The sequence below is a fragment of the Melopsittacus undulatus genome, chromosome 4 (assembly GCF_012275295.1).
Source record: "Melopsittacus undulatus isolate bMelUnd1 chromosome 4, bMelUnd1.mat.Z, whole genome shotgun sequence".
Taxonomy (NCBI): Eukaryota; Metazoa; Chordata; class Aves; order Psittaciformes; family Psittaculidae; genus Melopsittacus; species Melopsittacus undulatus.
The window spans coordinates 112,354,775-112,367,999 of NC_047530.1; the positions used below are offsets into that span (position 1 = coordinate 112,354,775).

General features: G+C 47.1%; 1 protein-coding gene across 1 annotated transcript in view; it reads left to right on the top strand.

Moving 5' to 3' along the window:
- The window catches only part of INPP5A (inositol polyphosphate-5-phosphatase A), a 200,911-nt gene that overhangs the window by 44,607 nt on the left and 143,079 nt on the right, over window positions 1-13,225 (top strand). The window contains exon 2 of the mRNA XM_034062409.1: window positions 4,052-4,093. Coding sequence (XP_033918300.1) covers window positions 4,052-4,093 — 42 coding nt within the window. The remainder of the gene's footprint in view (window positions 1-4,051; window positions 4,094-13,225) is intronic.

The following is a 13,225-nucleotide window of genomic DNA, read 5'->3' on the forward strand; positions in this document are numbered from 1 at the left end:
CTGTTGTGCTGCTCAGATGAGACAGGAAGGAGGAAAGGTCCTACAGCTCTGGGTGACTCAGTTCACCTCGTTGTGCCTGGCTTAGCTCTGGAGTTACTTCTATAACTGCCTCCCCCTGAGACCTTGTTCTCTGTGGCTGATCAATGTAAAGGGCTGTGCAGGCAGCAGCCAGGCTGTGAAATGGAGTGAACCTCTGCTCACTGACCTCAATTCACTTCTCTTTGTTTGAACACTGGCCTGTGCCAGCACAGTTAAAACACAGTGGCTGTCGGGAGGGGTTATGTGGGCAGGGTATGGAGCTGTGCTGAGCTTTGCCCACAAGGAATCAGCTGTGGGTTGTCCAGGCCGCTGATGGGATGGATGGTGGCCTCTCATCCTGAGCTGGTGTTCTTGATGTACCTGGTGACGTTGTGAAGCAGCTCCATAGAAAACATCTGCTGTGGTTGCCAGGTAGTGACTGCTGGGATCCAAAGCAGGAGGAAAAGAAAGCCCCTTTAAAAACAAAACCAACCCTAAAGCACTGTTCCTCCACAAGAATCTATTTGCAGGCTGCTCCTGCTTTTCACAAATATGTGGGTTAGTAGATACCTTAATAGCTTAATGTCGCAACAGGAGTGCTGTTAGCAACTTTTAGTTTAATCATTGCTTGTGGTTGAGAATGTGTTTCTGGTCTGCTGTCAATGTAGGTGCTGTAGATTTGTTTCATGTAGGTTTGAGGTGCTGAATTTTCTAGGGAGCTCTCAGTCTTCTGTGAGTGTCCATATCTCCTCTAGTGGGAGGTATGGATCTGTACAGTGATGATCTCTGCACATACCTGGTATCCGAGTGTCTCGAAGCTGTCATGGGGACATGTCAGTAGTGTTGCCCATCTCGTCCCAGGCTGGGTAGTGGAGGCAGAGCAAGTGTGTTGTTGGCTTTCTCCTGACTCATGTTGCAGTGCCACAGGACAGAGAACTGTCCAGGGATCACTACATCTCCAAGCATAAGAGCTAGGACCGTCTGAGTTTGCACTCCTGGTCACCAATTCCTGCTGCTTCAGTCTGAATCCACATTAGTTGGTGTTCTGATGGTTTCGTATTGCTGTGAAGCCCAGCTGTGTGCCCTTGGCACTTGGCAGAGGCAGTGTCCCACGGCGTCAGGACTGGGAGCCTGGGAAGCAGAATCCAGTAACCACTGATCCCCTCTCGGGACTGAAATCACTGCTCCTCCTGGTAACCAGGCTTGGCTTTGGGCGCTGCGCTGGGGAGCGGGCTGGGACTCATAAGAGAGCTGGGTCATGGTCTCATGTCCCTGTGCTGTGAGGAGCCCCCCCCCCCCCCCCCCCCCCCGCTGCTGGTCCAGGGCTGCTGCTGCTCGGTTGGGCTCCAGTTCTTCAGTGTTTGATCTGATTGCTCAAACCCAGCCTGAAGGAGCTGGGGGCCTGGAGCCCTCTTGCCAGCTTCCCTCTGATGTATGGGTGGTTTTCCTGTTCAACCTCACAATGTTTCCATTTAGTCATGTAGCAAATGGGGGAACTTCTACCACTTGCAGTAGTGTTTAAAAACAAAAGCGAGGATGTGCTTTATTTTCTCCTGTGGGATCCCTCAAGTATAAATAACTTCACATATTCTGATTGGTAGCAGCTCTTTCTCCCTTTAAAAAGCTGCAGCCAGTGTACATTATCACCAGTAGCTGGTGCCACCCTTATTCCCAGCTTTGCACTGTGCTTGAGCTGAAAAGCTCAAAACCTGCTCAATACAAATGTTATGCTTATGTTTAACATGCATTCTGTGTGAAACTGGTTGAGGCTCTCAGTGCAGAGCCCTGTGCTCGGGTGTATTCCCCCAAGTCCAGGTTTGGAATCTTTGGGATCTTGTGTCCCTTGTCATTTAGCTCCTGTCTGTAAATAGAGGCTGAAGTGGGCTTTGTTTGTCTTCAGGGGCTTTCCAGAGCTGACTTCTGCCATCCTTAAAACATAAATGGACCCCAGGGCATCTTCCAACCAGTAGAAATAAAACAGAGAAGGGAGGGGTGCGTGGGGTGGGGTTTATAACATAAGATTGCTGTTACTTACTAAGGCCACACAAGTACACAGAGCTGCTCACGTCTGCTTGTGCCCAACACAGGACTTGCTTATTGTGTTTCTGTGCCTACCAGAAAATGTTAATTTTGCCATCTGCAAGATCTTGTGTTATTCACAGTTTGTATCTGGCCTTTCAAAATCATGTTCCCATTTCAGATTTGTTTTGTAGAGTGATAGAAAAACCCCAAAGGAGTCAATCCTGTGCTGTCTTCGTAACTCCACGTTAGAAGTCTCCTGTAAATCCTGGTTTGCTTGTTCTGTTGTTGCTGCTTTGTAAAAGCAACAGTCCTTACTGATACTCAGTGGGTTTTGTTGGTATGTTTAGAATGAGTAGGAAGAGTTAAGTTGCTAACTAAGCAGTTGATGGGATGTCATTTCAGGAGGGTCTGTTTATCACTTCCTGGCTGCCTTCAGTTTTGATCCGTGTTGCATCTTCTCTGTTGTGGCTGGAGCTGGGCTGGGCAGGGAAGGGGTGGGAGCCCTGGGTGGTTTGTGCCAAATTGAAGCCAAACCTTGGGCTAAGATCCATCCCTGCTGGCTTCAGGCATGGAGCAAGGAGGCACTGCTCAGGCTCACCCAGCCCTGCACTGGCAGCAGTGTCCATAGGACATACTGAAAGAGCTCATCACTGGGACAGGGATTGTTCTGAGGAGTGAAAACATTACCTTTGTGACCGGTCATGTCTGAATTCTGGAATCGTCAAGGAGTGATCTACAGATGGGAGGTGGCAGAAAGCAAGGGACAAACGTGGTGCTTCTTCCCCCTCACCTCCCAGAAAGCTTTTGTAGGCTTTGTAGGCTCAGGAGCTGCAGGATTTCCATTGGTTTGTAGACAAAAATATTGTTTTTATTCTGCAAATCTGTGCAGCCACCTATGGGCAAATCCCCATGCAACAAGAGTCAATAGAAATGATTAAGTTTAAAGTTGTATCCAGCTACTTGAAATTAACACACTTGATGGGAAATAGAGCAAAGCAGGAATTCCATGTCTGTATATTTGCCACAGGCAGCCAGTGTCACGACTGTTACTAAAGGGAGGATATTGAGGCATCGCTCTGGTTTTCAGTTCAATACCTTCTGCTGCCTCCTGCAGATCCTCTATTTCCTGCTGCTGCTGAGAGAAAAGCCTGATTTGGATTTTATACCCCACTATGATGCAAAAATTGTCCAGAAGCAGTGTTGTTGAAGATAGAACTCAACTGATGTTTCTCTTGTAGCTGTACCTTTAATGTGTGCAGATCAGTTATCTCCTCCAGATCCGTATTTGAGGTGGGCTGTGTTCCTGAAGGGGCTGAACTTTGTACTTCATGTATTTTTGCTGCTTCAGTTTTCATAACTTCTGGGGCAATCTGGAGATGCTTCTCCCACTTCATCCTTGACTCTGATGTGCTTGAGCATCTCACAGAAGCAGGGTTGTTGCTCAGGGCCAAGTCATTAGAAGTAAATCCATGTAACTGGAAGCTCAGATTGCAAGATGTTATATCAGGAGGTCATGTACAGCAATGAACATGTACATTTAAAGTACATAATTCAATACATATTGAGCCCTTTAATTACTTGACAATCGTGTATGTGTGTGAACCTTGTGAAGCCAGGTTCAAAATGTACCTTCTTGGAGAAAATCTGAGGAGAGGGGACCTGGAAACTAAAAGCAGAGGTTTGTCATTGGTGCTCATGGAGGAACATCCCAATGTCTGTGCTCTATGTTCTTGGTGAAAAAAACTCCCCCTTTGAATGAACTAAGGAAATCCAGTATCCCAGCTTAGTTTGTGTTGGAAGGGAGCTTAAAGCTCATCCAGTTCCAGTCCTTGCCAGGGGCAGGGACCCCTTCCACTGGAGCAGCTGCTCCAAGCCCCTGTGTCCAACCTGGCCTTGAGCACTACCAGGGATGGGATATTATTACAAAACACTGTTTCCAGTATCGGGATGTTATTATTCTTAAAATACATTTCTCCTATTGTTAATGTTCTGTTTTTGCTTTGTTTTTCAGCCGGAAAATCTCCAGAAGAATTGGCTTCGGGAATTTTACCAGGTAAGATGAAGCTTTGTTTCCCATGGAGCTCTGTGCACATTTGCTTACTGGCATAATGAACAATGTTGAGATGTTTTGCTTTGGGAAGCTGAAGTCACGAACTAGTTTATAGTCAAACCCAGGAGCCTGGTGCAGCCTCTGACCCCTATTGCAATGATACAGAATACAGCAAGTTGAAGGATTTGCAGAAGCCTGAGGTGCAGGAACCAGTCTCACATTCTTTACTGTCTGTCAGCTTCACACGATTCATGTTTGTTTTTCTTCATGCATCTTGATTGATTACTGCTGTAAGCACGTGATGTTCAGGCGCTGCTTGCTCAGACAGTCCTAGTTTAAACCTTTTCTGTATCTTCAGGGCAGACTCTTCCTGTGAATACAAACAGAGGTGTTTTCTTGGTTGTTTTGATTTCATTTGATTTAAGTCACTGCCTATTTCTATCCATCATGTTACTTATTTCTGCATCTTTATCAGGGAGACTTGGGACGTATTCAGTTGTTTACAAAGTAGGGTGAGCACTGCGGAAACGCTTCCAAATAGTTTGTGGAAAACAGGAAGAGGAGGGGAAACAAATGAGCAGCAGCAATAGTATCCTAGAGCAGGCACCAGAGTGTGTAACTGGACATGGGCTGTCTTTGGTGCAGTTAATAGTGTGTATATGAATGTCCAAATAGGAAGCAAATGATTCAGTGACACTCCCATGTAGCCATCAAGTGTGTGGTCTGGACCAGTGATAGTGGAGCTGCAGTAGACCTGAGCCCATCCCTCAGCTGCGGTGGTTTTGCCCTATCCACTGTCCCTGTAAGCAAAGGGTGGTGAGTCTGCTGGGGGTGATGGGCAGCACTGGGCGTGCTGGGAGGAACTGGGCTGTCCAGCAGCCTTGAACCCTTTTCCTCCCCATAGCCAGCAGCAGGACGGCTGGCTCCATGTGCTCACAAGGCAGTAGGAAGTGGAATAAAGCTTGATAAGAGCTCCTGAAAAGAGCTGCTCCTGCTGCTCCAGCAGCGCCAGCCCCGTCTGCAGCACCCAGCACACAACAGCTCCACAGGCTGTAGTTCAGGGTTTGAGTCCTGGCTTTGTGTGAGGCCTCTGCAAAGCACAGCTCCTGAGGAGGGATGGAAAATGACTCTTCATGAACTGAAACCCAGGGAAACCGCAGACCACGAGTGTTTCCATCCTCCTGAGGAGCCCAGTTTGTGCACGTCACTGTCAGTGCAGCTCGTGAGGGCCGGGTCTTGTGCTGCGCTCAGAACCACCTCCACAGAGAGCAAACACAGTAGGATGTTTCTAGAGATGAACCGCAGCATAGCAGGGTGTCTGAGTGAACGGCAAGGAGCAGATCGATGAAGGAGCATTTTGGTGGCTTGTTTTGAAGGTGCAGTAAATTAAAGTAAGGGATTTTAATGGCTGTGATGTGGGAATTCAAGTCACTTTTCTGAATTATCATTGCTGTAGGTGCTGTATGCGTCTCTGAGAATGTGGTAGCATATGGAGGACTAAAATAACATCCAAATGTCACATACTAAAATTTAAAACCATTGATCTGCAGATATCCTACATTATTAACAGGAAAAACATGGAAAATCTGATGCTGTTAAATGTAAAAGTTTGTCCAAGGAATACAAACAGGGAAAAATGTTTAAAACAACCTTCCTTTCAGGGCTGTTTGTAATGACAGCTTACAGTGTGGCAGCCCATAAAGCTTTTGCTGACAGCACAGTTGATGCAGCTGAGACACATTGGTTTGTCTGATCTGGTTTCCTTGGATTCATTGGTCTCTGGTCCTGTCCACGTGGCACCTGCGTTGTGGGTGACAGCTGACTTGGTGGTTTACAATGGACTGAACTGTCCAGTACTGGGTGGCTTTGGACCAGTTCGCTCTTACTGCTGCTCTTCCCCCATGGAAAAGTAAAACAAAATGAAGGAGGAGTTCAGCTCTGTTTCAGGTATTTGTAGGTCCTGGCTTTTGGTGTGCTCCCCAGAGCTGGGGCTGCCGGGGCCTTTCCCAGGCATGTCATGTAGCACTGGAACAGCGGCGGCCTTGAGGCAGTGCTGACAACAGGCTCCTAAGAGGAAAGAGCTGCCTGGATCTCGGACACTTGCTTGTTTCCCATTACTAAATTTACAGTGCAGCTTTTCCTGCTCCTTGCTCTGCTTTTTCCAATTGATCTGATGGGTGAATGCATGGCATTTGTTTGGGGGCTTCATAACACTTTGCTGTGTGATATCGGCCTTAGGTGCTGTGTTCTTATTACATGTAGATAAACAAGAAGGCTTGAAGCCAGTGAGCTTTTACAAGCAGAGGTAGTAGGAAGTCAGCATCTCTCGTAGTACTCTAGTAGTGAGGTACCTTAGGAATGAGAAATGCCTCTGAAAAATCCATCCCTCTGTCCCTGCATGCTCAACAAACTGATCAAGTACATCACCTGATTAAAACATGGGATTACCAAACACATCCACCATGTGACTGAGGAGCAACATGTTCCTTCCCCTGTGAATACAACATCAAGTTCAAAGTCAGTGTGTTTTATATCACCTGTGATGCTCCTCCTTTCCTCCCTGTTCTCCGTCCCTCTCCTAGAGGTAGTGCATGAAGAACAGGTTTGCTCATGTGATGGCCACCTCAAACATGAGACCTTCCCAAGCTGCTGCCTCTGCCTTGGTGCAGGCTAAAGTGGTGATTGCTTGAAGGCATAGAGTCTTCTGAGCATCTGTTGTCATTTAGATTTTAGATTTGCATCTTCTGGTGTCCCCACTTAGCATCACTGCACTAATTCTGTAGTCAGTGAATGTGAGCAAGGCAGCGGGAGTATCTCTGCATCTTCTCTTTCATCAAGGCATTTGCTCATTGAGAATCGTGGTAACCTCTGTGGTAGCACTGTCAGTTACCTTTAATGTTGTGGATTTGCAGGCTCTTCTGGTTCGGTTTAGACTCTGGCATGACAGTCATGTATTGCAGGTATGTTGTGCAGGAAGCTGGCAGCATTTACTCAGTTGAATGCTTGTAGCAGGCCTGGTAACTGGCTGGGCAGAACAGGCTCTAGGCCACCAAAATCTTGGGAGGTGTGGGAATTATGTCTCAGTGGTTTTACAGAAGACTCAGTTATTTTTCCATGGTTAAAAATAAGGTAGAACGGAAGCTGTGGTTGGAAGCTAAATGTGCCTGCAGACAGGGAATACTGCCTGAGGATGAGGTGGTGCTGCAAGTGTTCACACACTGTGTAGCCAAGGCCCTCAGTGCCATGGGTTAGTGGTGGCCTTGGTAGTGCTGGGGAACGGCTGGACTTGGTGATATTAAAGGTGTTTTCCAACCTACTTAATTCTATGATTCTCTGATAACACATCAATGAGAAGAGTTATCCAACCTGCTGGGCATCATATTTAGGGAAGGAGGAGAGCAAACAAGCCATTGTTTTGCTAAAAGTCACCTAAACATCACACAGGCGTGGTTAAGAGGGGACAATTCTCTGTCAGGAGTGCCTTGCTGGGGAGGTTCTTCTCTCTCGCCCATGCAGTGAGTGATGGCCCCGTCAGAGCTCTTGGCTGCTGACTTCTGGCTCTGGGGTGACCTGCACTTGCACTGGTCCTGTGGGCATGGAGTGAAAGGCACGAGGCGGTCGGTGTGTTCCAGAACAGCTCTGGACACTTGGGTCTGAGCTGGAGAAATGTGTGTTTTGCAGAGGGCAGCAGGATAGTTACTGGGGTTGGGCTGATGTCCTGCGGCTCAGGGCGGGCAGGGTTTGCTCCAGTGTCTGGTGTTCAAAGCAGAAAACAGGATTTGTGCAAAGCTGCTGTTTGTAGAAACAAACAAAAATCTGCTGGACTCCAGATAAGCCTTGCAAGCCAGTGTGACATGTCATGGGGAAGGGAAGGCTCCCAAAGACGAGACCTGAGAGCAGCTCCAGTGCCCAAAGGGGATACAGAAAACCTGGAGAGGAGCTTGGGACAAGGGATGTAGGGACAGGCCAAGGGGAATGGCTTGAACCTGCCAGAACAGGGGAGACTGAGCTGAGCTCTGAGGCAGAAGCTGTTTCCTGTGAGGGTGCTGAGGCGCTGGCACAGGGTGCCCAGAGAAGCTGTGGCTGCCCCATCCCTGGCAGTGCTCAAGGCCAGGTTGGACACAGGGGCTTGGAGCAGCTGCTCCAGTGGAAGGGGTCCCTGCCCGTGGCAGGGGTTGGAGCTGGAGGAGCTTTGAGGTCCCTTCCAGCACAAACCAGGCTGGGATTCTGTGAAATCACAGTGAATGAAGGAACGCTGCCTTACAGGGACACAGGATTCAGTGAAGTCCTAGTTGTGGGGACTGCACCTCATCTTTTGTACTGAGTAGTTACTGGTAACTTGGGTCTTCACTATCTTAGTTTAGACTGTCATCCTCTTCAGTAGAAGCTCTCTTAATCAAAAACACACTTTGGAAACAAAGAAGGAAAGTGGCTGTTCCGAGGAGAGAAAAAACAGATTGTGAGAATGGTGGTTTGGAGCATTCTGTGTGTGATGGGAGCAGTTTGGTGCTCAACAGGAAACTGGAGGACTTTATGAACTGGATTTATGCAAACAGTGTTCACAGAACATGCAAATGGGTGTCATGCTCACCCCAGGTGTGTGGAGTGCCTCTATCCATGCTCACAGCCTTAATGTCAGCTTGCGAGACAAAAATACAGGAAACCAAGAAGTTTCAAGAGCAACCAAAGAGCTGTTTGCAAGGGCCATAGGGCCCATGGGAAGGACTTTTACTGACTTATTTACTTACGAGGTTTCTCCCTCTCAGCCCTTCCTTCCCCATCCCTTGCACTCTCCTCAGCTGCATTGTGCCTGGGGTTTAGGGTGGGAGGAGTTCAGCAGCTGGAGCTATTCAGACTCTTGGCTAACTTTAGCAACAACCGTTTGTGGCATTCCTGGCAGACGGTCACTTCAGATGAAAATGTGGAGGCAGGGAGTGATTTCATCACTCCCCCCAGTGCAGTTTTCCATGCTTCTTAATGTGTTTGAGAGTGTTTAGAGCCTCTATTTGTAGTCATACAGAAGTTAAAAGTTTACCTAGAAGCTGAAGGTCATCTTGGTGCTGCTGCATGGAAACAGTGTGTGTTATTAGCCTCCTTAAAGAAAGGAGAAAGAAAAACAAACCAAACCCCAGCCACTCAAAGGCGGTTGTTATTTTAGTGGGCTTAAACCTGTCTAACTAGAAGGGGTGATAAACACCCTGTGCACACCCAGCAAGCCTTGGGACGTGAGATCTTGGGCCTGTCTCAGGTGGAGCTTCATCTCAGGTGGGGTTGTTGGGGTTTGTGTGTGTCTGATGTACACTGCACCTGCACCCAGCAGTGAGGGCCATGTGGGAGAGCCCTTCATGCTGGGCTCAGGCACCCCTCAGCATGGGCATTATCATCCATCCTGTCCCATGTCCAAAGAGACAAGGACCTGAAGAATGGGCAGAGGCCAGCTTCAGGGATTCACCAGTTTTGTATTTGTGCTTGCTGTGTTGGAGCATCTTGCTCAGTTACCTGTATCCCAAACCCAGCTCCAGTCAGGGCTTCCTCTGCATTGTTTCTTTGTCCAGAAATAGAGAATAATGCCCAATTTTGTAAACACATTGTGCTGCTGTAGATGCATATTCAGTGTTTGTGTGATCTTTAACCTCTGGCGACTGTGAGCTTTCTACCCTGAAATATTCATTACTCATTATTATGTACTATTTGTTCTTTCATAACTGTAGAAAACTTGTAAAAGGTAATGAAGCAGAGCCAGTTGGTCTTAGTTGGAGGGTATTTATTATATGAGAGGATGTAACTCATATTCAGGTATTTTGTGTGGTTTAACCTGCAAGGAAAGCCACAAAGGCCTCTCACTGCTGCTAAGCCAGTGCTGCTTCCTCATTAAAAAATGGCATGTAACTTTATTCTTCTTTAATACCTGCTGTGATCAAGCTCTGAAGGATTTGAATGCAAACAACCCGTGTCCTGCATCTCAGTGCAGCACCTGGGGTGTTTTCTCTAAGTTGCTGTCAGTGTTTCCTCCAGCAGGACTCCCAGTTCAGGGCTCCCTGTTACTCATCAGAGATGTGGGAGAGCTTCTGCCTAGATCTTATTTCAAACCATGTGTTTTATTTTGTCCTATCAGTTATTAGTTCTATGAGCTGTGTAAGGAGAGAGCTTACTGAAGCAAACTGCAAACTGTAGCAGTTTGAGTGAGCAACACAACGTGCCAGCATGGTTTTGCTGTGTTTGCAATAAGCAGTTCCTGGATGTTGTTGCTTTGAAGCAGTGAGAGTTGGGTATGTTTGCTCTGCAAGATTAAATAGTTGCAAGTGTTTCCTAATGATGGCAGTTTCGTAGAGCTGTCCAAGTAGATAAGATCAGAACTTGGAAGCCAAAACTGATTTGGAGCAATAAAGCACACATAGAGTTGGACTGTATGTTATTAGGGACCACAAACGAACTCTGTTACAAGTTCAACTTCGCAGGCTGTGTTTGGTTAATATTTATCTCCAAGATAGTGAGGAAAATGATCCAACAGGTTAAACTTCATAAAGATGCTTGATTATTAGTTGATCACCAATGGACGCTTGGGTGCCCATTCTGCTGCTGCTCGTCAGAGTTTTTAACACCTTTGAACATAGAGGAGCTGGTCATGGACTTTGGTTTCCACAGCTTAGTGCAGCTCTTGGCTTTCTGTTCAGCAGTTCTTGCTGGAAAATAAAGTAGACTTTTAGACCTTCCTGGAAATTCCCCTGAATATTGGTAGTTGTAGCCAAAACCTGCTTGTTGTGTTTTCAGAACCACTCCAGATGTGTGTCCTGTTCAGGGCCTGTCTGGTGTTGGACAAGATACACAGGAAAAACTCCTGCAGCAAAGCTTTATCCTAAGTGTAAATCTATAAAATCAGCTGGTATTAGTGTAAGCTTTCAGAGTTACATCAAGTATCAAAGGCAGAGGATGCTCATGTCCCAGCCGGGTGGAATTTATTACATTCTGTTTTATGTTTTGTAGCCATCTGTTCTGTAGTCCATGTCCGTCCGTCCCCCAACCCCCAGTTGGACTTGCCATTGGGTCCTGCTCCAGCTCATTCCTAGTTCTTGCTGGTGACAGCCTGGTTTTAAAAGCTGTATATCACAGTTAGACACCAGCACTATTGAGCTGACTCAAGTGCACAAAGATCCACGAAGGCGGATGTGGGAGAACTATTTACTTTTTCCTTTCTATAGTAAGGGTTGTTGGTGGCTGAGCTCAGAATGCTTCACTGAGCAGGTCGGTGTCAGGATTTGTTTCGATGATGGGGAAGCTGAAGTGCAGAAGGGGAAGTGACTTGTCTGAAGTCCCTTGGGAACAGCAGCCGTTTTCTCCTCTTTGTGAGTCTAACCTGCCTTAGGTCACACATGCTGATGTGCTGCCTTCACTGTGGGATCTGTGTGCTCCTGCTGGCTCTGGTGTTCATGAACAGCTGTCCCTTGTGTACCGGTGCGCTGACTCTGGTCTCTGTTGAAGGCACTTGTCCAGAGGAGTCCCCAGGGCAGGGTGAGAGGGTGAACCACCAACCAGTGGCAGGACCAGGGTGATGAGTGCCCCTTTTGTGCTGGCTGGGCACATGGGACACGTGCTCCAGGAGGAACCCAGCTGGGACAGGCACTGTCACCCACTGCTTGTGGTCCCTCTTGCCCCCTGAGCCTGGCGGCTGTGCTGCTGTCAGGAGGTGCCCGTGCAGAGCAGGGTGGATCACGCTCTGCCTTGTGCTCCATGGCAAACTGCTGCATTTCAGGCTTTGCTAATCTTGAATTCATTGCCTTTGAGCTTGATTTTCTAATGAGAGAATCAGTGTGGTCAGGGTGAGGAATTGTGCACTCTGTCCTCAGGTCTAATGACAATTTCTCTCTACCTGGGCTTAAAAGAAGCATTTTAAGAGACCTTTTTACGGTAATCTTGGTCACTATTGATTTGCACAATAAAAAGCACGACTGCAAAGTTTTCCTGCATCTGTCCCTTGTCAGAGCTGCAGGGTACCAGCAGCAAAGAAACGAGCACAGAAGCTGTGCTATCCCTGTTATTTTTACAGTTACTCTGCATCACATGTGCTGAGGTTAGTGCTCTCTCGGTAACCATGCCCATCTCCTGCACATCTGTCTGCTGCCATCCCCAGCACAAGAGGGGGGAACAGGATGTTGTGTCCCCCCATAGCGAGCCCTATCCCTGCAGTGCCAAAGCCTGCAGAGAGAGGAGTTCATTCATTACTCTGCCTGAAGCAGCTCATGGAAACCAGGCTGTTTCTTCTGGGAGTGGCCGCAGGGTCAGCGTGGCCCTTGTGGTGGTGGAGAGAGCCAAGTGCCTCCCAGTCACAACTAACACCAGCTTGTGCAGCAGCTTTTTAATGTGTTCCCACCCCATGTGGTACCCGGTTATTCTGGACTTTAATTTACACTTTTAAGTTACCATTTTAAAAAATGCAAATAGTTCTGAGGCTTGTGTCCATTCATTCACCAGATGATGGTAAGACATGAAATACAAGTTGTAGGACTCAGTATCAACAGGGAGACCTTTTTAGATGTGGTGTTTGTAATGCTCAGTGTAGGTAACACAGAGAAAAGTTATTAGGACAGAATGCCATTGAATGTGTGTTTCAAGCAGCAGCAAACATAGATACTATTTGATTTGATGTCTAACTAAGAAAGCATATGTTGCAGGGGTTTTAGTATGGTAATAGCATCCTGATGCTGACTGTGTAGTATTTAAGATACTTGCATTATGCAGGACTAACACTCGAAAGAGCGTAATGGATTTATGTGCCTCCTGTGTTAGATACATGTGTATATATACACTGTAGTGTGTGTGTGTGATTTACCTAGATGTTTCTGTAAATAAGGTACTCCATAAATGCACCCATCTGATGTGCCAGCTGATGAGCATTCTGCAATGCACTAATGCCACATACTTTCTAAAAGTAAAAAAAATCCAATGCTTAATGAATGAATTCAGGTGTTTTGAACTCGGTTGGAGCTCAGTTCCAGCTCCCAGACAGGGAAATGTTTTGATCATCTCCATGGTGATGGGTCCTCTCTGAGGTGAGCTGGAAGAGTTTGTTTTAAATGCCGGGGAACTAATTCATAGCTTAAAAAAGAAAATAGAAGCTAAAAATAAGAGATATAATTA